Source organism: Triticum urartu, chromosome 5 (genome assembly GCF_003073215.2).
Source record: "Triticum urartu cultivar G1812 chromosome 5, Tu2.1, whole genome shotgun sequence".
In the NCBI taxonomy this organism is placed as follows: domain Eukaryota; kingdom Viridiplantae; phylum Streptophyta; class Magnoliopsida; order Poales; family Poaceae; genus Triticum; species Triticum urartu.
Genome location: NC_053026.1, coordinates 134,500,921 through 134,527,887, shown reverse-complemented (window position 1 = coordinate 134,527,887; position 26,967 = coordinate 134,500,921). Strand labels below are relative to the sequence as shown.

Sequence of the window (26,967 nt, the reverse complement as noted above, 5' to 3'; positions counted from 1 at the left end):
GCTTTCCAGAAAATTCTACATTATTTCTGATCAACAATATGTCATTCACATATATTTATCAGAAATGTTGTAGTGCTCCCACTCACTTTCTTGTAAATACAGGCTTCACCACAAGTCTGTATAAAACTATATGCTTTGATCAACTCATCAAAGCATATATTCCAACTGTGAGATGCTTGCACCAGTCCATAGATGGATCGCTGGAGCTTGCACATTTTGTTAGCAACTTTAGGATCGACAAAACCTTCTGGTTGCATCATATACAACTCTTCTTTAAGAAATCCATTAAGGAATGTAGTTTTGACATCCATTTGCCAGATTTCATAAAATGTGGCAATTTGCTAACATGATTCGGACAGACTTAAGTATCGCTACGAGTGAGAAAATCTCATCGTAGTCAACACCTTGAACTTTGTCAAAACCTTTTTTCGACAAGTCTAGCTTTGTAGATAGTAACACTACTAACAGTGTCCGCCTTCCTCTTGAAGATCCATTTATTTTCTATGGCTTGCCGATCATCGGGCAAGTCAACCAAAGTCCACACTTTGTTCTCATACATGGATCCCATCTCAGATTTCATGGCCTCAAGCCATTTCACGGAATCTGGGCTCATCATCATTTCCTCATAGTTCGTAGGTTCGTCATGGTCAATTAACATGACCTCCAGAACAGGATTACCGTACCAATCTGGTGCGGATCTCACTCTGGTTGACCTACGAGGTTCGGTAGTAACTTGATCTGAAGTTACATGATTATCATCATTAGCTTCGTCACTAATTGGTGTAGGAGTCACAGAAACAAATTTTTGTGATGAACTACTTTCCAATAAGGGAGCATGTACAATTAACTCATCAAGTTCTACTTTCCTCCCACTCACTTCTTTCGAGAGAAACTCCTTCTCTAGAAAGGATCCATTCTCAGCAACAAATATCTTGCCTTTGGATCTATGATAGTAGGTGTACCCAACAGTTACTTTTGGGTATCCTATGAAGACGCACTTCTCTGACTTGGGTTTGAGCTTATCAAGATGAAACTTTTTCACATAAGCATCGCAACCCCAAACTTTAAGAAACGACAGCTTAGGTTTCTTGCTAAACCAGAGTTCATACGGTGTCGTCTCAACGGATTTAGATGGTTCCCTTTTTAATGTGAGTGCAGCTGTCTCTAATGCATAACCCCAAAACGATAGTGGTAAATCGGTAAGAGACATCATAGATTGCACTATATCAAATATAGTACGGTTATGACGTTCGGACACACCATTACGCTGTGGTGTTCCAGGTGGCATGAGTTTGTGAAACTATTCCACATTGTTTTAATTGAAGACCAAACTCGTAACTCAAATATTCGCCTCTACGATCAGATCGTAGAAACTTTATTTTCTTATTACGATGATTTTCCACTTCACTCTGAAATTCTTTGAACTTTTCAAATGTTTAAGACTTATGTTTCTTCAAGTAGATATACCCATATCTTCTCAAATCATCTGTGAAGGTCAGAAAATAACGATACCCGCCGCGAGCCTCAATACTCATTGGACCTCATACATCAGTATGTATTATATCCAATAAGTCAGTTGCTCGCTCCATTGTTCTTGATAATGGAGTCTTAGTCATCGTTACCCATGAGGCATGGTTCGCAAGCATCAATTGATTCATAATCAACTGATTCCAAAAGCCCATCAGCATAGATTTTCTTCATGCGCTTTACACCAATATGACCTAAACGACAGTGACACAAATAAGTTGCACTATCATTATCAACTTTGCATCTTTTGGCTTCAATATTATGAATATGGGTGTCACTACGATCGAGATTCAACAAACCATTTTTATTGGGTGTATAACCACAGAAGGTTTTATTCATGTAAACAGAATAACAATTATTCTCTAACTTAAATGAATAACCGTATTGCAATAAACATGATCAAATCATATTCATGCTCAACGCAAACAACAAATAACACTTATTTAGGTTCAACAATAATCCCGAAAGTTTAGGGAGTGTGCGATGATGATCATATCATTCTTGGAACCACTTCCAATACACATGGTCACTTCACCCTTAACTAGTCTATGTTCATTCTGCAACTCCTATTTCGAGTTACTAATCTTTAGCAACTGAACTAGTATCAAATCCTAAGGGATTGCTATAAACACTAGTAAAGTACACATTAATAACATGTATATCAAATATACCTTTGTTCACTTTTCCATCCTTCTTATCCGCCAAATACTTGGGGCATTTCTCCTTCCAGTGACCATTTCCTTTGCAGTAGAAGCACTTAGTCTCAGGCTTAGGTCTAGACTTGGGCTTATTATCATGAGCAGCAACTTGCTTGCCGTTCTTCTTGAAGTTCCCCTTCTTCCCTTTTCCCTTGTCTTGAAACTAGTGGTCTTGTCAACCATCAACACTTGATGCTTTTCTTGATTTCTACCTTCATCGATTTCAGCATCACGAAGAGCTTGGGAATCGTTTCCGTTATCCCTTGCATATTATAGTTCATCACGAAGTTCTAGTAACTTGGTGATAGTGACTAGAGAATTTTGTCAATTACTATCTTATCTGGAAGATTAACTCCCACTTGATTCAAGCAATTGTAGTACCCAGACAATCTGAGCACATGCTCACTGGTTGAGCTATTCTCCTCCATCTTGTAGGCAAAGTACTGTCAGAGGTCTCATACCTCTCGACACGGGCATGAGTATGAAATACCAGTTTCAACTCTTGGAACATCTGATATGCTCCATGGTGTTCAAAACATTTTTGAAGTCCCGGTTCTAAGACGTAAAGCATGGTGCACTAAACTATCAAGTAGTCATCATACTGAGCTTTTTTCAAAACGTTCATAATGTCTGCATCTGCTCCTGCAATAGTTCTATCACCTAGCGGTGCATCAAGGACATAATACTTCTGTGCAGCAATGAGGATAATCCTCAGATCACGGATCCAATCCGCATCATTGCTACTAACATCTTTCAACTTAGTTTTCTCTAGGAACATATCAAAAATAAAACATGGGAGCTAAACGCGAGCTATTGATCTACAACATAGATATGCTAGTACTATCAGGACTAAGTTCATGATAAATTAAAGTTCAATTTAATCATATTACTTAAGAACTCCCACTTAGATAGACATCCCTCTAGTCATCTAAATGATCACATGATCCAAATCAACTAAACCATGTCCAATCATCACGTAAGATGGAGTAGTTTTCAATGGTGAACATCACTATGTTGATCATATCTACTATATGATTCACGCTCAACCATTCGGTCTCAGTGTTTCGAGGCCATATCTGCATATGCTAGGCTCGTCAAGTTTAACCTGAGTATTCCGCGTGTGCAACTATTTTGCACCCGTTGTATTTGAACGTAGAGCTTATCACACCCGATCATCACGTGGTGTCTCAGCACGAAGAACTTTCGCAACGGTGCATACTCAGGGAGAACACTTATACTTTGATAATTTAGTGAGAGATCATCTTATAATGCTACCGTCAATCAAAGCAAGATAAGATTCATAAAAGATAAACATCACATGCAATCAATATAAGTGATATGATATGGCCATCATCATCTTGTGCTTGTGATCTTCATCTCCGAAGCACCATCATGATCACCATTGTCACCGGTGCGACACTTTGATATCCATCGTAGCATCGTTGTCGTCTCACCAACTTATGCTTCTATGACTATCTCTACCGCTTAGTGATAAAGTAAAGAATTATAGGGCGATTGTATTGCATACAATAAAGCGACAACCATATGGCTCCTGCCAGTTGCTGATAACTCGGTTACAAACATGATCATCTCATACAATAAAATATAGCATCATGCCTTGACCATATCACATCACAACATGCCCTGCAAAAACAAGTTAGACGTCTTCTACTTTGTTGTTGCAAGTTTTACGTGGCTGCTATGGGCTGAGCAAGAACCATTCTTACCTACGCATCAAAACCACAACGATAGTTTGTCAAGTTAGTGATGTTTTAACCTTCTCAAGGACCGGGCGTTGCCACACTTGGTTCAACTAAAGTTGGAGAAATAGACACCCGCCAGCCACCTGTGTGCAAAGCACGTCGGTAGAACCAGTCTCGCGTAAGCGTACGCGTAATGTCGGTCTGGGCTGCTTCATCCAACAATACCGCCGAACCAAAGTATGACATGCTGGTAAGCAGTATGACTTATATCGCCCACAACTCACTTGTGTTCTACTTGTGCATATAACATCTACGCATAAAACTAGGCTCGGATGCCACTGTTGGGGAATGTAGTAACTTCAAAAAAATTCCTACGCAGACGAGAGATCATGGTGATGCATAGCAATGAGAGGGGAGAGTGTGTCCACGTACCCTCGTAGACCGAAAGCGGAAGCGTTATGACAACGCGGTTGATGTAGTCGTACGTCTTCACAATCCGACCGATCCAAGTACCGAACGTACGGCACCTCCTAAGCACCGATATGATATGATCGAGGTGGAATATGGTGGAGGGGGGCACCGCACACGGCTAAGAGATCAAGAGATCAATTGTTGTGTCTCCAAGGGGTGCCTCCCTCCCCGTATATAAAGGAGTGGAGGAGGGAGAGGTCCGGCCCTCTCTATGGCGCGCCCTAGGGGATTCCTACTCTCACCGGGAGTAGGACTCCCCTTTCCTAGTAGAGCTAGGAGCCCTTCCAAGTAGTAGGAGTAGGAGAGAAGGAAATGGAAAAGAGAAGAGAAGGAAGGAGGGGGCGCCGCCCCTCCCCCTAGTCCAATTCGGACTAAGCATTGGGGGGGGCGCAGCCTCTCCTCTCTCTTTCCCCGAAAGCCCAATAAGGCCCATAAACTCCCCGGCGAATTCCTGTAACTCTCCGGTACTCCGAAAAATACCCGAATCACTCAGAACCTTTCCGCTGTCCGAATATAGTCGTCCAATATATCGATCTTTATGTCTCGACCATTTTGAGACTCCTCGGCATGTCCTCGATCTCATCCGGGACTCCGAACTACCTTCGGTACATCAAAACACATAAACTCATAATACAAATCGTCATCGAACGTTAAGCGTGCGGATCTTACGGGTTCGAGAACTATGTAGACATGACCGAGACACGTCTCCGGTCAATAACCAATAGCGGAACCTGGATGCTCATATTGGCTCCTACATATTATACGAAGATCTTTATCAGTCAAACCGCATAACAACATACGTTGTTCCCTTTGTCATTGGTATGTTACTTGCCCGAGATTCGATCGTCGATATCTCAATACCTAGTTTAATCTCGTTACCAGCAAGTCTCTTTACTCGTTCCGTAATACATCATCCCGTAACTAACTCATTAGTTACAATGCTTGCAAGGCTTATAGTGATGTGTATTACCGAGTGGGCCCAGAGATACTTCTCTGACGATCGGAGTGACAAATCCTAATCTCGAAATACGCCAACTCAACAATTACCTTCGGAAACACCTGTAGATAACCTTTATAATCACCCAGTTACGTTGTGACATTTGGTAGCATACAAAGTGTTCCTCCGGTAAACGGGAGTTGCATAATCTCATAGTCATAGGAACATGTATAAGTCATGAAGAAAGCAATAACAACATACTAAACGATCAAGTGCTAAGCTAACAGAATGGGTCAAGTCAATCACATCATTCTCCTAATGATGTGATCCCATTAATCAAATGACAACTCATGTCTATGGTTAGCAAACTTAACCATCTTTGATTAATGAGCTAGTCAAGTAGATGCATACTAGTGACACTATGTTTGTCTATGTATTCACACATGTATTATGTTTCCGGTTAATACAATTCTAGCATGAATAATAAACATTTATCATGAAATAAGGAAATAAACAATAACTTTATTATTGCCTCTAGGGCATATTTCCTTCATTTCTCGCGGCAACGAGCGAATTTTTTTTGCCACCGCGGAAATATCTATCTCCCTGCCCCCTCCCTCCTACCAAAAGCCACATTTCCAGTGTTCCTCCTTGCTTTCCAACTTCAAACCTTCACTGCTGCTTACTAGGGTTTTCTATTGCAAACGGTTACTCAGACATCACCATGGGCGATGAACTCAAACAACCCGCACGATTTCTAGAAAGTAGGCATGTTCGATCAACTAACAATCACACACGGCTTCCGGCAGTGAACTGTTTGCGTTAGGCCACCTTGCATAAACGTTTCCACACAAAGAACTATGTGGGATGTACATACCTACGGAAATGATTTTCTGGGATTCACCGTGGGGATGTACATACCTACGGAAATCATTTCTGGGATTCACCGTGTGGGATGTACATACCTACAGAAATGATTTCTAGATTCACCGCGTGGGATGTACATACCTACGAAAATGATTTCTGGGATTCACCGTGTGGGATGTACATACCTACGGAAATGATTGGGTTTCCATGCCTCACCCGATTGCACACGGCCCCAGCCTGGGTCCCACGAGGGCCTATCCCCAACGATTTCTGGGTCATGTGGGAAGGACCCCCCTATCGCCCACACTCACTTGGCGACGGTTCCAAATGCCGTCGCGGAAAGGGGTTTTAAACCATTTGATTAGGATGTCGCGGTACCAGTGTTCCCCACTAATTGGTGTAGGCATCACTGGAACTGATTGATGAACTACTTTCCAAGAAGGTACAACTACCTCATTAAGTTTTACTTTCCTCCCACTCACTTCTTTCAAGAGAAACTCCTTCTCTAGAAAGGATCCATTCTTAGCAATGAATATCTAGCCTTCGGATCTGTGATAGAAGGTGTACCCAACAGTTTCCTTTGGGTATCCTATGAAGACACATTTCTCTGATTTGGGTTCGATCTTATCACGTTGAAGCTTTTTCACATAAGCATCGCAACCTCAAACTCTAAGAAATGACAGCTTAGGTCTCTTGCCAAACCACAGTTCATATGGTGTTGTATCAACGAATTTAGATGGTGCCCTATTTAACATGAATGCAGCCGCCTCTAAAGCATAACCCCAAACCAAAAGTGGTAAATCGGTAAGAGACATCATAGATCGCACCATATCTAATAAAGTACGGTTACGACGTTCGGACATACCATTACGCTCTGGTGTTCCAGGTGGCGTGAGTTGCGAAACTATTCCACATTGTTTCAAATGAAGACCAAACTCGTAACTCAAATATTCGCCTCCACGATCAGATAACAGAAACTTTATTTTCTTGTTACGATGATTTTCCACTTCACTCTAAAATTATTTGAACTTTTCAAATGTTTCAGACTTATGTTTCATTATGTTGATATACCCATATCTACTCAAGTCATCTGTGAAGGTCAGAAAATAACGATACCCGCCGTGAGCCTTAATACTCATCGGACCGCATACATCCATATGTATTATTTCCAATAAGTTAGTGGCTCGCTCCATTCTTCCGGAGAACGGAGTCTTAGTCATCTTGCCCATGAGGCATGGTTCGCAAGCATCAAGTGATTCCAAAAGCTCATCAGCATGGAGTTTCTTCATGCGCTTTACACCAATATGACCTAAATGGCAGTGCCACAAATTAGTTCCACTATCATTATTAACTTTGCATCTTTTGGCTTCAATATTATGAATATGTGTATCACTACGATCGAGATTCAACAAAAATAGACCACTCATCAAAGGTGCATGACCATAAAAGATATTACTCATATAAATAGAACAACCATTATTCTCTGATTTAAACGAATAATTGTCTCACATCAAACAAGATCCAGATATAATGTTCATGCTCAACGATGGTACCAAATAACAATTATTCAGTTCTAAAACTAATCTCGAAGGTAGATGTAGAGGTAGCGTGCCGACGGCGATCACATCGACCTTGGAACCATTTCCAACGCGCATCGTCACCTCGTCCTTAGCCAATCTTTGTTTAATCCGTAGCCCCTGTTTCGAGTTGCAAATATGAGCAACATAACCAGTAACAAATACCCAGGCGCTACTATGAGCATTTGTAAGGTACACATCAATAAAATGTATATCAAATATACCTTTCACTTTGTCATCCTTCTTATCCGCCAAATACTTGGGGCAGTTCCGCTTCTAGTGACCAGTCCCTCTGTAGTAGAAGCACTCAGTTTCAGGCTTAGGTCCAGACTTCGGCTTCTTCACAGGAGCAGCAACTTGCTTTCTATTCTTCTTGAAGTTCCCCTTCTTCCCTTTGCCATCTTTCTTGAAACTAGTGGTCTTGTTAACCATCAACACTTGATGCTCCTTCTTGATTTCTACCTCCGCAGCCTTTAGTGTCACGAAGAGCTCAGGAATTGTCTTTTCCATCCCTTGCATATTATAGTTCATCACAAAGCCTTTATAGCTTGGTGGTAGTGATTGAAGAACTTTGTCAATGACACTATCATCAAGAAGATTATCTCCCAGCTGAGTCAAGTGGTTATGGTACCCAGAAATTCTGAGTATGTGTTCACTGACATAACTATTCTCCTCCATCTTGCAGCTATAGAACTTGTTGGAGACTTCATATCTCTCAACTCGGGCATTTGCTTGAAATATTAACTTCAACTCTTGTAACATCTCATATGCTCCATGAAGCTCAAAACGGCTTTGAAGTCCTGATTCTAAGCCGTAAAGCATGGCACACTGAACTATCGAGTAGTCATCAGCTTTAGTCTGCCAGACATTCATAATGTCCAGAGTTGCTCCTATAGCGGGCCTTACACCTAGCGGTGCTTCCAGGAGGTAATTCTTCTATGCAACAATGAGGATAATCCTCAAGTTACGGACCCAGTCCGTGTAATTGCTACCATCATCTTTCAACTTAGCTTTCTCTAGGAACGCATTAAAATTCAAGGGAACGGTAGCACGGGACATTGATCTACAACAACATAGATATGCAAAAACTATGAGGACTAAGTTCATGATAAATTAAAGTTCAATTAATCATATTACTTAAGAACTCCCACTTAGATAGACATCCCTCTAGTCATCTGAATGATCACGTGATCCATATCAACTAAACCATGTCCGATCATCACGTGAGATGGAGTAGTTTTCAATGGTGAACGTCTCTATGTTGATCATATCTACTATATGATTCACGTTCGACCTTTCGGTCTCAGTGTTTCGAGGCCATATCTGCGTATGCTAGGCTCGTCAATTTTAACATGAGTATTCTGCATGTGCAAAACTATCTTGCACCCGTTGTATGTGAACGTAGAGCTTATCACACCCGATGATCACATGGTGTCTCGGCATGATGAACTGTCGCAATGGTGCATACTCAGGGAGAACACTTATACCTTGAAATTTAGTGAGGGATCATTGTATAATTCTACCGCCGTACTAAGCAAAATAAGATGCATAAAAGATAAACATCACATTCAAGCAAAATATATGACATGATATGGCCATCATCATCTTGTGCCTTTGATCTCCATCTCCAAAGCACCATCATGATCTCCATCGTCACCAGCTTGACACCTTGATCTCCATCGTAGCGTCATTGTCGTCTCACCAACTATTGCTTCCACAACTATCGCTACCGCATAGTGATAAAGTAAAGCAATTACATGGTGATTGCATTTCATACAATAAAGCGACAACCATAAGGCTCCTGCCAGTTGCCAATAACTTCTACAAAACATGATCACCTCATACAACAAATTATATCACATCATGTCTTGACCAATCACATCACAACATGCCCTACAAAAAACAAGTTAGACGTCCTCTACTTTGTTGTTGCAAGTTTTACATGGCTGCTACAGGCTTCTAGCAAGAACCATTCTTACCTACGCATCAAAACCACAACGATTTTTCGTCAAGTGTGCTGATTTAACCTTCAACAAGGACCGGTCGTAGTCAAATTCGATTCAACTAAAGTTGGAGAAACATACACCCGCCAACCACCTTTATGCAAAACAAGTTGCATGTATGTCGGTGGAACCAGTCTTATGAACATGGTCATGTAAGGTTGGTCCGGGCCGCTTCATCCAACAATACCGCCGAATCAAAATAAGATTTTGGTGGTAAGCAGTATGACTATTGTCGCCCACAACTCTTTGTGTTCTACTCGTGCATATCATCTACGCATAGACCTGGCTTGGATACCACTGTTGGGGAACGTAGCATGCAATTTCAAAAAAAATCCTACGATCACGCAAGATCTATCTAGGAGATGCATAGGAACGAGAGGGGGAGAGTGTGTCCACGTACCCTCGTAGACCGAAAGCGGAAGCATTAGGCTAATGCGGTTCATGTAGTCGAACGTCTTCGCAATCCAACCGATCAAGTACCGAATGTACGACACCTCCGAGTCCAGCACACATTCAGCTCGATGACGTCCCTCGAAATCTTGATATAGCAGAGGGTCGAGGGAGAGTTCCGTCAGCATGATGGCATGGTGATGGTGATGGTGATGTGATCCGGCAGGGCTTCGCCTAAGCACTACGACGATATGACCGGAGGAGTAAACTGTGGAGGGGGGCACCACACGCGGCTAAGAGAACAATTGTTGTGCTATGGGGTGCCCCCCTAACCCCGTATATAAAGGAGGGGAGGAGGCGGCGGCTGACTGGGAGGGGCGCGCCATGGGGGGAGTCCTACTAGGACTCCACTCCTAGTAGGATCCGCCTCCCCCCTTTTCCTTTCTTACCGGAGGGGAAAAGGAAGGAGAGGGAGAGGGAAAGGGGGGCGCCGCCCCCTCCCCTAGTCCAATTCAGAGTCCATGGGGGGAGCGGACACCCGTTACGGCCTCCCCTCTCTCTCCACTAAGGCCCATGAAGGCCCGATAATTCCTCGGGGGGTTTCGGTAACCCCTCGATACTCCGGTAAAATACCCGAACCACTTGAAACCATTCCGATGTCTGAATACTACCTTCCAATATATAAATCTTTATCTCTCGACCATTTTGGGACTCCTCGTCATGTCCGTGATCTCATCCGGGACTCCAAACAAACTTCGGTCACCAAAACACATAACTCATAATACAAATCGTCATCGAACGTTAAGCGTGCGGACCTTACGAGTTCGAGAACTATGTAGACATGACCGAGACACATCTTCGGTCAATAACCAATAGCGGAACCTGGATGCTCATATTGGTTCCTACATATTCTACGAAGATCTTTGTTGGTCAACCTGCAATAACAACATACGTTATTCCTTTGTCATCGGTATGTTACTTGCCCGAGATTCGATCGTCGGTATCATCATACCTAGTTCAATCTCGTTACCGGCAAGTCTCTTTACTCGTTCCGTAAAGCATCATCCCGTAACTAACTCATTAGTCACATTGCTTGCAAGGCTTATCGTGATGTGCATTACCGAGAGGGCCCAGAGATATCTCTCCGAAACTCGGAGTGACAAATCCTAACCTCGATCTATTCCAACCCAACAAACACCTTTGGAGACATTTGTGGAGCTTCTTTATAATCACCTAGTTACGTTGTGACATTTGATAGCACACAAGGTGTTCCTCCGGTATTCGGGAGTTGCATAATCTCATAGTCAGAGGAATATGTATAAGTCATGAAGAAAGCAATAGCAATAAACTTATCGATCATTATGCTAAGCTAATGGATGGGTCTTGTCCATCACATCATTCTCCTAATGATGTGATCCCGTTCATGACAACACATGTCTATGGTCAGGCAACTTAACCATCTTTGGTTAACGAGCTAGTCTACTAGAGGCTTACTAGGGACACATTGTTTTGTCTATGTATCCACACATGTATCAAGTTTTCGGTTAATACAATTCTAGCATGAATAATAAACATTTATCATGATATAAGGAAATATAAAATAACAACTTTATTATTGCCTCTAGGGCATATTTCCTTCAATTCCATATATAGCATGTTAAATTTAGAGTTATGGTTTAAAAGATATGGACATTTTTAAAAAGCATTCGATATGCATTGCAGGTTGATTAATCCAAATATTAGGGGGGTTTCCTGCAAAAGCAAAAATCTGAGTTAAAACTGGCCTACATGTCGATTAATTACCAGGAATATTAGTGAGTTTTCTAAAAAGTGAAAAGCAGACTTAAAACTGGACTGCGGGATGATAGCAAAAGAGCCCGTGCGTTGCAATGGGTGAGAAAAATATCACTCTCCTAACCCAATAACCATGACTCAATACTCCAATAGGACCACACCCTTTATTTCTATACATGACATCACATCTGTGTTGCCACTTATCCTCCTTCCCACCCACGTCGACTGTGGCCTCAGTCGTGACGCAATCACAACACGTTTGAATATTATCAATTCTAAGGCGCCTACCTCTTGGCATAAGATGATAAATCTGTTCCCCCCTATGATGTTTTGGCGAGGTGTGCATGCATGTTATAGATGTTTTTTTGTTTCTCGTCTGGTAATAGGGAACCAACGATCCATATTCCCCTCCTACATCTCCTCTATTTTTTCATCTTCCACACCACCACCTTTTTGCTCTTATGGCCTCTTCCTGAGACCTTGACATCATGGAATAAAAGGCGGTGTCATCGAGGTGTGTACCATGAAGAAGAGGGAGTCCCCACAATGAAGTCGCCCAAATCTCCCTATCCTGCGCACGCTGGACACTAGACGATCACTTTCCAGAAGAGTTGCCCCCCCCCCCCGGACATGGAACAACTCACAAAGTTGATGAAAGCGAGGTGGAGAACACAATGTTGCCTTGGCCTACTGCTAGGGTAGGGTCAGCGCGTCAACAATGAACTAGAGGTCGGTGTAGGACGCGCATACTCAGAGGTGGTCTTGGAGCATGGCATCGCACACATTGCGTTTGTCCGCTCAAATGCGGTGTCGATCCACACGAAGCCATCGTGGGCTGTGGTGATGCAAAGTGGTAGCGGTGATGCCCAACAACATGAATCATGGGCCGGTAGGGCGAGGGTGCTCTAAGGCTCTCCGCCTTTCATACCCACCGCCGCCAACTATGACTTCCACCATATCTTGTGGGGAGTCAAGAGCGCCAACACCCCTACACTCTCATCCTCGACATCACGGATCAGATGGTGCACATTGACATGCCCTTCACCAGCATATTTGGTGGTGATGACATTGACTCCCTCTTGAATATCTTGGTGGTGGATGTTCTTGCTGGGGGTGGCCTCCTTTACTTCTTCTGACGGTGTCAGCGGGGGCTCTCCCTCCTCCAAATGGTTGTGAAAGTAGCTCCGACGGCTTATTCCCCAGTGATGGTGGCGATCAAAAGTGGTAGCTCAGAGGGTGGTAGCGATTTTGTCGATGGCTCGGCGTCAAACTCTACCACACTATTGTCATTATAGCTCCCTCTATGTCATCTTCTTCGCCAACCTCTTGGTTTCCCTATGTGCCCTCTCATGTGCATCGGCCACTCCGGTTAATCTAGAAAAATAGGGAAATGATAATTCTTCATGTCCAATCTTGCAGCCAAAGGAGAACCTTCTAGAGCCACGACACTCCCCTTGGGATGCCTTTGGCCTACTTTTTTGACCCTACTTTTCAGTTTTGGAGTTACTAATCCGAGGCAAATTATAAAACGGTGACGAGAGGCGGGAAACGATATCCAGAAAAGGTTGTCCTATAAGTTCGATCCAATCTTGAAGGAGGCTCTCCTCCTCCACAATCATGGCCCTGAAAAACTATATGGGGAACCCTTCCCGCCTATGGGAGGCCAAAAAATACTGATTGGGGGGGGGGGGGGGGGGGGGGGGGCTCTACCATCCTATCTTCTAGGGACACCGGAACATTGTCGAGGAACCACCATCGTCGCCGCCGACTTCACCACCATCCCCATCACCATCTTCTTCTTTTGCCTAGTAGGGTCACCATTAATTGGAAAACCTCTGTAATCCACTACTAAGACATGGTGCGTGATGCAATGACTTATTACCCTATTATCTATTGCATTATTTATCATTACGTTTGGGTACTTTCTTTTGTCTTGCGGCGTTGGTCATCTAGTATGGTTGGTATGAACTATATGTATCTGTGCAGTGTTGTCCTCCTGTGCTAGTATATAGGTGCACACTTATATGGCATCACGCCTGAGGGTTAGTAATGTATTATGAAGATTAGGTGGTGTCCTCTTGTGCTAGTATCTAGGTGCACACTTATATGGGATCACACCTGAGGGTTAGTTGTTTTATGAAGATTAAGCGATGGGACGCCGAAGTGACAGGATACCAACCCATGAGTTTCTACAAAGGCATAACATGTGGAATAAGGGAGTGTTTGGTTTGAGCCCAAGACAACCCCCTTAAAATTTTGATAGATCAAATACTGCCTAAGGTTTTGATTGTCAATTTTTTGGCCAATGTTGGCAAGAAAAATAAACTAGAATTAGAGTCGGAATGCTAAAAAAATAATAACTATCTAAACAAGAGGCAAAAATATTGGCTATGACAAAAAAAGGTATAATTGCTTTTGGTCACCATCCAAACACATCCTAAATCTATGGTTGGTTTTACCTCAATTATTAATGGTTTGCAGATGTTTGCTAAAGATTGAATCGTAAGTACATATGAGTCCATGGTTTTGCAGCATGTAAGTATAGACCTCTCCCAAATATCAATTGTAACAAGTATTTACACTGGTCATATTATCGTAACGGTTGCCTAGGTACAATTCCACAATCAAGAGCACCCACAAACAGTTGCTCTTTTTTTTTTACTTTCTTGCATCTTTAAATTTTAGTTTTTTTTCCTTTTCTAAAAATAATAATTAGTACCGAACTTTTATTTACTTGCACGCTTTGTTTACCGTACCTGCACTTATCTTTTAAAATTATAGATAACGTTAGCACTAAGTGCATAGAAAGGTGTATGAGTGACGTATACAGTTTGAAAGATTGAAAGCCTACCGGGGTATTGACACTCAATTTTTTTGAAAAAGGAGGCCATCCCCCGGCCTCTGCATCGGAGAGATGCATGCGGCCACCGTATTGACACTCAATACTTCCACGTCCTTACTTGGGGGTTATCACTCAGGCATCTATGTGGCTCTTGTGACGCTGGCCATCGAGATGTGACTCTTGTGACCCCGGCCATCAAGGCAAGATTTTTTGGCTGTGATGTTCATAATGATGGACTACTAGTGTCATGTTCTAATCAAATATGGCGAGAAAGTTAGAATGACTATGTTCTGTAGTAGTGTCATAAGCAACTTCTAAATGGAAATTAAGTTATTTTGATTTGGATCGTTAGCTCTCTACTTTAGAGAAGCACATAATCCAAAAAATAAAAAACTACACGAATACCCTCTAATAGTAGAACTGCATATCTGTTGAGTTGATGACTATGCATGCACGTCTTTGAATATACAGTAGACTTCATTCTTGGGAATTAAGGAATGTCGTGGTGTTGCTCTAGAAACAAATGTCATGTTTGAACTTTGAATGCTTGCCTAATTTAGTTGTACATATGTAAGAGCAAAAACTAGGCTAAAACTGAACCATACTAATTCTAAGATCAGGTTTAGGGATACAAACTGCTATCGGTTATATATGAATGGATGTACTGAAGTAGCATATGTTCAGGCTGAAGGTAAAATTAGACAAATCAAGATACGGGATATTGCTCCGCCCGCGTGGATTTAAATACCTAGTTTCTATACCATTACTATTTTCTTTCACTCAAGTGAAATATTTAATTTGATTTAATACACTTATATCTCGCATGTTTAATTCATTTCGGATCTTTCAACATGTTATTTGTGTTCAGCCAGGTATTGCATTCTTCCTACTGTGCAAAGTTTGCTGAAAATTCCTAGGGAACATGTGCTGCGGAGATTGATGCCCTATGACCAGTTTTCTGCACCATTACTATTATTATTTATGCAATACTCCCTCTGTTCTTAAATATAAGTCTTTATAGAGATTCCACCAAATGACTACGTACGGAACAAAAGGAGTGAATCTACACTCTAAAATATGTCTACATACATCCGTATGTTGCATTTCATTTGAAATGTCTAAAAAGACTTATATTTAGGAACGGAGGGAGTACAATTTATGTGGATTCTTTATAAGCTTATAGTGATTGTTACATTTGTATAACTAGCGATACCATGCGCGTTTCCATGAATTGTAGATTTAATTTCTCAAAGTTGTATTCAATATAAATTCATTTCTTAAGGTGTAAACCATGTGAGAAATTTCTGCAGAAACGGAAAAACAGAAGTCTTAACTTAAAAAGAGAATTGGACATGTTATAATTAATTTTGCTCGGATTTAAAATCACTTGAGTCATTGAGTGCAGAATGCATTCTGCATGGTAGGAAGACAGACTCTCATGACCAGATCAGACGGATAATAATGGGCAATGTAGCAAATCCGACGAGTAGAAGTCTAGACCAAGTTTAATGATGTGTAAGCGTGTATGCACATCAAAATACAGTACATATTTAATGATGTGTAGTGTAGTAGGGGTTGTCTAAGATACTACGGAGTACTACTTAGTAAATGAAAGATGGCGAGTAGCGGTCCACCGTCGTTGTCAGAAGAAGTAAGCCGAGATGATACCGTTGCCATGGCCCATCAGCTTTGAGCCGAGATCTCCCGCGTCCTTTTCCATCTCGCCTACCGCGGTTGCTTCAGCGGCGAGCTACCAACCAGCTGGCGGCAGGTCGGCCAGCGGACGTGCGCAAGAGCAACGACGCAACACCACCAGGAGATTAATTCTGATTTCAGAGAGCAAGCAGAGGAACACGTGAGACGTATGTGTACATCGATCGATCACTGGCAGGGAGGTGGTGCTGAGCCATCACCCGCAGATTAATTCAATGGAGTTCTTGTTAAGTAACCCAACCGACGGTGTGACATGCCATCTCGCTTGTTGTTGATGCTTCTTCTTACTGCTGTATTATTATTCTTCGCCGATGCACGGCCTTTAATTGCCTGCCATTTCCTCCGAGGCCGATCAGCTCGATCCATCCATCACTTGTGCTAGCTAGCTACCTTGCTGCGCGCTGTTCTTGCAATAGCATTAGCAGGGGAGTGCAACCATGGAGGAGCTCCGCAAGTCTATGCTTGTGGCTCTGATCCTCGCGGTCACCTGCTCCGTCGCAGTTGCCTATGATCCCCTCGACCCGACAGGCAACATTACAATCAAGTGGGATATCCAGTCATGGACGCCCGACGGATACGTGGCCATGGTGGCGATGAACAACTACCAGCAGTACCGCCAGATCATGGCGCCCGGGTGGACGCTGGGGTGGTCGTGGGCCAAGAAGGAGGTGATCTGGTCCATCGTGGGAGCGCAAGCCACCGAGCAGGGCGACTGCTCCAAGTTCAAGGGTGGCATCCCGCACTGCTGCAAGCACACGCCCTCCGTCGTGGACCTCCTCCCCGGCGTCCCCTACAACCAGCAGATCGCCAACTGCTGCCGTGGCGGCGTCATCTCCGCCTACGGCCAGGACCCCGCCGGCTCGCTCTCGGCGTTCCAGGTCTCCGTGGGGCTCGCCGGGACCACCAACAAGACCGTGAAGCTGCCCAAGAACTTCACGCTCATGGGCCCCGGGCTCGGCTACACCTGCGGCCCGGCCACCATCGTCCCCTCCACCGTGTACTGGAGCGCCGACCACCGGCGCAAGACGCAGGCGCTGATGACGTGGACGGTGACCTGCACCTACTCGCAGCAGCTGGCGTCCAGGTACCCGACCTGCTGCGTCTCCTTCTCCTCCTTCTACAACAGCACCATCGTGCCGTGCGCCAAGTGCGCGTGCGGCTGCGGCGCCCACAAGAGGATGGGCGGCCGCGGCGGCAAGAGCCACAGCGACGGGTGCATCATGGGCGACTCCAAGCGGGCGCTGACCCCGGGGGTGAACACGCCCAAGAAGGACGGGGCGCAGCTGCTGCAGTGCACCAACCACATGTGCCCCATCCGGGTGCACTGGCACGTCAAGCTCAACTACAAGGACTACTGGCGCGCCAAGATCGCCGTCACCAACTTCAACTACCGCATGAACTACACGCAGTGGACGCTCGTCGCCCAGCACCCCAACCTCAACAACGTCACCGAGGTCTTCAGCTTCCAGTACAAACCCCTTCTCCCCTACGGGAACATCAACGACACCGGCATGTTCTACGGCCTCAAGCTCTACAACGACCTGCTCATGGAGGCCGGCCCCTTCGGCAACGTGCAGTCGGAGGTGCTCATGCGCAAGGATGATAGAACCTTCACCTTCAGCCAGGGATGGGCGTTCCCGCGCAAGATCTACTTCAACGGCGACGAGTGCAAGATGCCGCCGCCCGACTCCTACCCCTATCTGCCCAACTCCGCGCCGCTCGTGACGCCGCGTTCCGTCATCACCGCTGCCTCGGCGTGCTTGCTCGTGCTGCTCCTGGTGGCATGATCCATCTATCCAGGGTCTTTTACTCACATGCATCTTGGTAATTTTTCCCCATTTTTTTTGAAAAAAAACAGGTTAGAGTATTAGGCAGGGGCATTTTGGTTGTCGACGTTTATTAAAACTAGCTGAGTGGTCTGTGCAGATGCGCTCCGGCAACATATTTTGTTTAGGAGTGTGTGTGTGTGTGGTTGTCAAGTTAAGATTAAATAATCTCATACTAAAACTGTAATCTTTTTTTTTGTATTTTATGGAATGAGTCAAACGCATGGCATTGTTACTTAGATCTTCATCTCTTTTAGATCCTTTTTGATGTAGTTCATCTCTTCATTGAGTAACATGTTTGCAAGGTCTCCCTAACAGAAGAGTTTGACACCGGGTATTCAAAGTGTCTTCCTAACTTATCTCAACTAGAAGATTCCCCGCACGTTGCGGCATGACTTTAGCATGCCGACCAACTCAGTGACAGATGCACATTAAGGAAAAAAATGTTAGCTATGTGGTGCTACAACATCTGCCCACATCCATCAAAGGATTAACCTGAAGGCAATTGTACTAAAATATCTACTCTAATGAAATTGATTGACTTGATTGAGCCAGGAACTATATGATTGTATGCATCTTTGAGATTAACTTTGAGAACATTCCCTGCTTATATGTAAATGAACTTCATGTATCAACAAAGTTATTGTAGGAATGCGGTGCCGACGGGGTGCAAAGTTTTAATATTTAAAATTAATGGTGACACAGAGAAATTGCTATACTCGATCTTTAACTGAAATCTTGCAAGACAAACATACCTGAAGAAACAACCAAAAACCCTCGTACTGAAGAGCTAAAATAAACGGAGTTGCATAAAGCAAGGAGGTCCAAACCTGAACAGTTAATGTCTATGAGAATGGCCATGCTGTTAATACAACAAAACTTAAACTACATTAACATCCAACAGGAATAGTAGTGCAGAAGAACATCAAAGGACAATCATTATCTGAACCACATAAAACTTTTTTTTTACAGAAAAGGCCGGAGCCTGACTTTATAAATAAAGCCACCAGGCAGAGTCATAACAAACCAAACCAACCAGCATCGACAAGGACAACAAAGTATCGAGCCAAAACGAACACACATAAGTTTAACGTACATGGCTCCCGGGCTAGTACACGGCACGCAAGCCGGCGACTCAAGAACAACACTATCAGGGCCAACAACTCCTAACTGTCGGCTTGAGTGCGAGGAAGGGAGGTAGTTGTAGCCCGAATTTTGGACGTCATCTCATCAAAAGTATCCTGATCCTCCTCCTTAGTCAATAATCTCCACTGCTTCAAGAATATGCAAGTTTTAAATAAGCAATCAGCTGGATTAGTAGGAAAGGTATGTTCAATGGTAAACTTGTTACTAGTCGTCCAGAGAGTCTAGCAAATAGCTGTGAATCCCACCCAAAACATTCTTCTCTGGCCCCAACTAGGTTAGAGGCCAAGAGACGAAGTTCAGAGAAGGAGTTCGGTCTCCAAGAGACATGAAGCCACGATCTGATACAACACCAAAAGAGTTTAGCCAAGACATAATTGAAAAAGATATGAGCCGTGTCCTCTCGTTGACCACATAATTCACAATAATCAGAGCCAGGGCCATTACGCTTGCGAATTTGATCACCAGACGGCAAGCGCCCACGAGAGGCCTACCACAGAAACACCTTAATCTTCGGAGGGATGCGGGCCCTCCAGATCCACTTGAACTTGGAAGTAGTCAAGCCAGAGATCAGCTTGCCATATAGAGATTTAACAGAAAACCGCCCAGAGGAAGAATGAGGCCACACTACCGAGTCCTCCTCCTCCGAGAGCAAAGGGAAGTGGGCAACAAGACGCTGCCAATCAACCAACTCTTCAGAAGATAGAGAACATCGAAGCTGAAGGTCCCAGTTATTGCCAGAGAGCTCAGAGATCGAGATCTCTGGGTCAGGACAGTAAGGAAATAACACTGGGAAAGAAACAACAAGGGTTGTAGAACCGCACCACCAGTCGAGCCAAAACCTCATAGATCTGCCATTGTGCACAACGAACTTGACTAAGCCTTGGAAAACAGGCTCGATTTTGACGAGGTCTTTCCAGAACTGAGAAGCACCAGAAGCGGGGGCAAACTGAGAAGTATTTAGTCTTAAGAATGTTATACCAAAGTGGTTTATCCGGGGTTATCATGATCTTCCACCACCACTTTATGATTAGGCACTTGTTCATGACTAAGGTATTGATAATACCCAGCCCCCCAAGGCTTTTGGGTCGACAGATCTAGTCCCACTTGACCATATGGTATCTGCGTTGGTTATCAGCTGCATTCCAATAAAAGGCACCTTTGTGTTTGTCAAAACCAGCGTGAGTGCCATTAGCAAGAAGATAGAACCTCATCACAAACATAGGGAGGGAAGAGAGGCAGGCATTAATGAGGGCGACCTTTCCAGCTTCAGTGTTATATCTGCCCCTCCAAGGCATGACTCGGTTGCCCACCTTGGCCACCGTGGGGGCGAAATATTTGGCTAGAAGTTTGTCGGATGATATGGGTAGCCCCAGATATTTCAGAGAAAGGAACCTAGAGAGCAGTTGAGCAGGTGTGCAACACGCACGGCCTCAGCATCAGAAACCCTAGTGACTATAACTTCACTCTTAACAAAATTAATTTTTAGGCCTGGCAATGCCTCGAAGCATAGGAGAATAAACTTGAGATGTGAGAGACAGGAACCATTAAGTTCCACCATGATAGCCATGTCGTCATCATATTGGAGATGATAAATTCCCTCAGGAATGAGATGAGAGCTTATAGGGGAAATGTGCCCGACCAACACAAATTTGGCTAAGATGTTCGAGAGGGCATCCGCGGCAAAATTAAAGAGAATGGGGGAGGCCAAGTCTCCTAGCCTGAGGCCTTTGGAGTTTTTTAAGAAATTGCTAATCCTACCGTTAACAGAGATAGCAGTGTGCCCCCCCCCCCCGAGACCATCTGTATGATTCTATGCACAAAGCTACCATCAAATCCTTTGGCCAAAAGGACCTGCTTAAGAAAATCCCAACTCACAGAATCGTAGGCTTTCTCAAAATCCAATTTAAGGATCACAGCCCTGCTGTCAGTCTTTTTGAGATCATGGATGATCTCATGGAGACAAAGAACTCCATCCAGGATAAAATGACCTTTAACAAAGGCTGGCTGAGTAGGAGAGAGGGTACGGTGGGAAACAGCAGTAAGACACGTGGCGAAGCACTTGGCTTGGAATTTAGCAAAATTATTGATAAGGGCAATAGGTCAAAATTGAGAAATGAGTTCCGCACCCTTAACTTTAGGTATGAGGGAGATGACTGCATAGTTCAGTCTGGAAATATCAACTGCCCCCAAACAGAAGCCTTGGATAACCTGAAAGCACAAGTGCTCCCTGGGTGATTTTGATAATTAATGACAACATATCTCTTGTTGGACTAATACTTTTACCTAGTATGTTTCAGACAAGTTCAACAAATTAAGTGGCATGGACTAAAGGATGTGGAACCCCTTCAAGATGCTAAGGACAAAGGATTAGCTCAAGCTTCAAGATGAAGACTCTACATTTTCTATTTTAGTGATCCAAGATCACATTGAGTCTATAGGAAAAGCCGATACTATCAAGAGGGGATGAGGTGTTGCGTAATGGCTTGCTTGCTCAAAGTGCTTAGTGATATGCTCCAAAACCCTCAACTACCTTACCCACATCCACATATGACCTAAACCAAAAGTCAAACTCAGCCCCACCGATTCTTTCTATCCAGCGCCACCGAGTTCAGATGTCATAGCCACTGCCACAAACCCTAGGCAAATCGGTTTCACCGATAGAGGTCTCGGTCTCACCGAGATGGGATTGTAATATCTCTGTGTATGTCCATTACCCAAATCGGCCCCACCAAGATTGAGCAATCGGTACTACCGAGATTAAAATGCAAACTTTTCGGTTAGCTTATTACCAAAATCGGTCCCACCGAGTTTGTGTAATCGGTCTCACCAAGTTTGCCTGACCAACTCTCTGGTTAGCTTATTACCAAAATCGGTCCCACCGAGTTTGTGTAATCGGTCTCACCGAGATTACGTTATGCCCTAACCCTAACCATATCCGTCCTACCGAGTTGCATCTCAGTCCCACCGGAAATCCTAACGGTCACTAGGTTTGCTAAATCGGTCCGACCATGTTTCTCAATTCGGTCTCACCGAGATTGGTAAATTGTGTGTAACGGTTAGTTTTTGTGTGGAGGCTATATATACCCCTCCACCCACTCTTCATTCGTGGAGAGAGCCATCAGAACATACCTACACTTCCAATACACATTTTATGAGAGAGAACAACCTACTCATTTGTTGAGGCCAAGGTATTCCATTCTCACCATATGAATCTTGATCTCTAGCCTTTCCCAAGTTACTTTCCATTAAAATCTTCTTTCCACCAAATCCATATCCTGTGAGAGAGAGTTGAGTGTTGGGGAGACTATCATTTGAAGCACAAGAGAAAGGAGTTCATCATCAACACACCATTTGTTACTTCTTGGAGAGTGGTGTCTCCTAGATTGGCTAGGTGTCACTTGGGAGCCTCCGACAAGATTGTGGAGTTGAACGAAGGAGTTTGTAAGGGCAAGGAGATCGCCTACTTCGTGAAGATCTACCGCTAGTGAGGCAAGTCCTTCGTGGGCGATGGCCATGATGGGATAGACAAGGTTGCTTCTTCGTGGACCCTTCGTGGGTGGAGTCCTCCGTGGACTTGCGCAACCGTTACCCTTCGTGGGTTGAAGTCTCCATCAACGTGGATTTACGATAGCACCACCTATCAGAACCACGACAAAAACATCCGTGTCTCCAATTGTGTTTGAATTATCCAAACCCTTCCCCTTACATTCTTGCAAGTTGTATGCTTTACTTTCCGCTGCTCATATACTCTTTGCATGCTTGCTTGATATGTATTGTGTTTGTTAAACTTGTTCCAAAACTCCACTTCAACTTAAAGAAATTTAAAAACTGCAACTTTTGATACTTAGTGTCTAATCACCCCCCTCTAGACACCTCTTCTCGATCCTTTCAATTGGTATCAGAGCATTGGTCTCCATTACCTTGGTTTAAACACCTTTGGAGGAAGATGGATGTGTCTACTTTGGGGAGTCTGAGACATAGAGTGCCTATTCTTGATGGAGAATATTTTCATGAGTGGAAAAATGAAATGCTTGAGATTTTCAATGAATATCACTTGAACACGTACATTGCTAGCCCTTGTGCACCTCATATTGATCCCTTGCATCCCACACCCGAAGAGGATCTTGACATGATTCGCAATCTTAGAACCATCAATCTTATTGTAAGAGGATTGCCCAAAAATTTGATTGCTAGTTTGCCTACTCTTGATTGTGCCTATACTATATGGAAATTTCTTGAGGAACGATTTCCATATTATTCCTTGAAAAATTTAGAAGAAATTCTCCATAAGTCTATTTCTTTGAGTAAGATGAATTCTAGTGATCCTAGCTTTGGTGATTGTCTATTTGAGCTTACCAATCTCATGCGTGCCATAGGAAATGTTGGGATCATTAGCAATATCATATCCGAAGCTATTAGAATTCATAAAGGTGACCATTGTGATGATCATTTGTCTAATGAATTACCCTCTCTATGAATTGATCAATCAAAAAATGATGTTGAACATGGTTACTATGATGAGGATGATGATAGTGACTATGATCTTGATGATGCGACGAGACACTTTGGTCTTATGGCAAATCTTCGCGGCTACATGGCTGGAGGAAAGGAATGGGTCCTTGACAGTGGATGTACTGATCATATGACCGGAGATAAATACATGTTCCGTGAGCTTGCTGGAAACGACGGCCCTTGAAAGTATGTCACTTTTGGTGATAATTCAAAGGGTAAGGTGGTTGGCCTTGGTAAGGTGGCCATCTCACATGATAGCTCCATACAAAATGTCATGCTCATTGAATCTCTTGGCTATAACTTACTTTCAGTATCTAGACTTGCTGATTTTGGTTTCAATGTCCTATTTACTGAAGTAGACTGCCAAGTGTTTCGTAGAGATAATCATAAAATGGTCTTTACCAGTATACGTAGAGGAGATCTTTACAATGTTAATTTCACTAAAAAGGCTCAACCTAGAACTTGCTTAATTGCTAAATCTTCTACAGGCTGGTTGTGGCATAGAAGGCTAGGCCATGTGGGCATGCAAAACCTTGACAAACTCATTAAAGGAAATCATATCCTTGGCATTAACGATGTCATATTTGACAAGGATAGACTTTGTAGTGCTTGTCAAGCAGGGAAACAAGTTGGAGGAAGTCATCGCGCTAAGAACATCATGACCACAAGAAGACCACTCGAGCTACTTCACATGGATCTCTTTGGTCCAAATGCCTACAAGAGTCTCGGTGGTAACTCATTTGGTCTAGTCATAGTTGATGATTTTTCAAGATTTACGTGGGTGTTCTTTCTTGATGACAAATCGTAGGTCCAAAAGATCTTCAAAAACTTTGCTAGGAAGGCCCAAAATCAATTTGACATGAATATCAAGAAGGTTCGGAGCGACAACGGAACGGAGTTCAAGAACGCAAATGTGGACACCTTTCTTGATGAAGAAGGGATTGCACATGAGTTCTCGGCTACGTACACACCTCAACAAAATGGAGTCGTTGAGAGGAAGAACCGGACTCTTATCGAGATGGCAAGAACGATGCTTGATGAGTACAAGATGCCAAAACACTTTTGGGCGGAAGCGGTTGAGACAGCTTGTCATGCAACAAATCGCCTGTATCTTCACAAGCTACTCGGCAAGACGACATACGAGCTCCTCACCGGTAACAAACCCCAAGTTGGATACTTTCGATTATTCGGCTCAAAGTGCTACATTCTTGATAAGCATCGTCATTCTAAATTTGCTCCTAAGTCTCATGAAGGTTTCCTACTTGGTTATGGCTCAAGCTCTCACACATACCGTGTCTACAACAATTTCACCCGAAAGGTTGAAGAAAAGGTAGATGTGAAGTTTGATGAATCTAACGGCTCGCAAGTAGAGCAATTGCCAATTGATGTAGGAGACAAAGATCCCTCGGAAGCAATCCAAGACTTGTCTATTGGCAAGATTCGTCCAACGGATATAAAGGAGAGTACCTCATCCGTCCAAGTAGAAGCTTCTACCTCACGACAAGGTGAACCAAGAGTTGATACGGAAGCATCCACGAGTGGGACACACCAAGATGAAGAAAACGAGGAAGTGCACCAAGACGAACATCAACAACCTCCTTCTCCACCACGACAAGAGAACAACAACGCTAACAATGAAGAAGGCCAAGAAGAAGAACAAGATGAAGAAGATGTTCAACCAAAACCCTAGCAAAAGCTTTCACGAGTTCGAGCAAGAATTGCTAAAGATCATCCCGTGCAGAAAATCTACAATGATATCCAAACCGGGAGAATCACTCGCTCTAAAACTCGTTTGGCTAACTTTTGTGAACATTACTCATTCATCTCTAGCATTGAACCTATGAAGGTTGAGGAAGCATTGGAGGATCCGGACTGGATAAATGCTATGCGTGAAGAGCTACACAACTTTGATAGAAATCAAGTGTGGACATTGGTCGAGAAGCCCGACAACAACCACAATATCATCGGTACCAAATTGGTGTTTCGCAACAAGCAAGATGAAGATGGGCAAGTGGTTCGCAACAAAGCACGTCTCGTCGCCCAAGGCTACACACAAGTTGAAGGTACTTGGAGGAATCTAATTCTACGAGATTGCAACTCACTCACATCTTGAGCAATCTCTACATCACCAAGTCTCTACACAATGGTGGTTGATGACAAGGAAGCACGAAACCTTTCAAACATATCCTTTGACAAATTCTATGTTGAGTTTCATGATTGTCATGTTGGACACACAAGTGCTCTTCCTTGCTAAAAATAACCCATGTAGGTAGATGAACTCAAAATCCAAAGGGTGCTCCCAACTCTTGATGGGCTACATCAATCTTGAGCAACCCACACAAGTTCAACTACATGATCAAGATCAACACCGCCACCCAAGGTACGTTATTCCATCTTACAGTAGCTTTACTCCAAGTCATGAGTCAAAGCAACTCGACAAGATGTGAATACATCAAGATAGTTAAACGAAAAATGGTAACCCCATTTTGAGATTAAACGATGAGTACGACCTACGATCAAGTGATCTCACTTAACTCCTAAGTCAATATACTCTAACATAGGTGACTTTGTCACCGCCCAACTCTAGATGAAGTTCTCTTGTGTTATTTCCTGTGTTCTTGCATTTGTCTCATTCATATTTGTTTCCCCTTTCAAAAAAAACTTCATCTAGATCTTTTAGTTTCTTTTCTTTGCTTTTTGTTCTGCATTTTCTGCATCCAATTCATTGAAAATCTTTGTGAGATCTTATTTGTCCAATGAGCTGAGGTGACAAGTGTTTTTCTCTGTGATGAACTCGGTTCCACCGGTTTCATGTCTCCGGTCTACCCGAAGATTTTTGGAGCAACAAAAGCATACAACTCAGTGACACCGATTTCACTACAGGAAAAACATTTTGCCATTTATTCTTGCTTTATTCTTGATCTAGCTCCACTCAATGAATCTTGTCCTCTGCAAGCATCA

At 43.5% G+C, this 26,967-nt stretch overlaps 1 protein-coding gene across 1 annotated transcript; it reads left to right on the top strand.

Annotated features, from left to right (window-relative positions):
• The first annotated feature begins 16,785 nt into the window (after positions 1–16,785).
• On the top strand, positions 16,786–18,587 carry LOC125508208 (COBRA-like protein 5). The gene has a single exon (XM_048672818.1). It carries the CDS (start codon positions 16,960–16,962, stop codon positions 18,307–18,309), a length of 1,350 nt encoding a protein of 449 aa, XP_048528775.1. The 5' UTR covers positions 16,786–16,959; the 3' UTR covers positions 18,310–18,587.
• Positions 18,588–26,967: the final 8,380 nt, after the last annotated feature.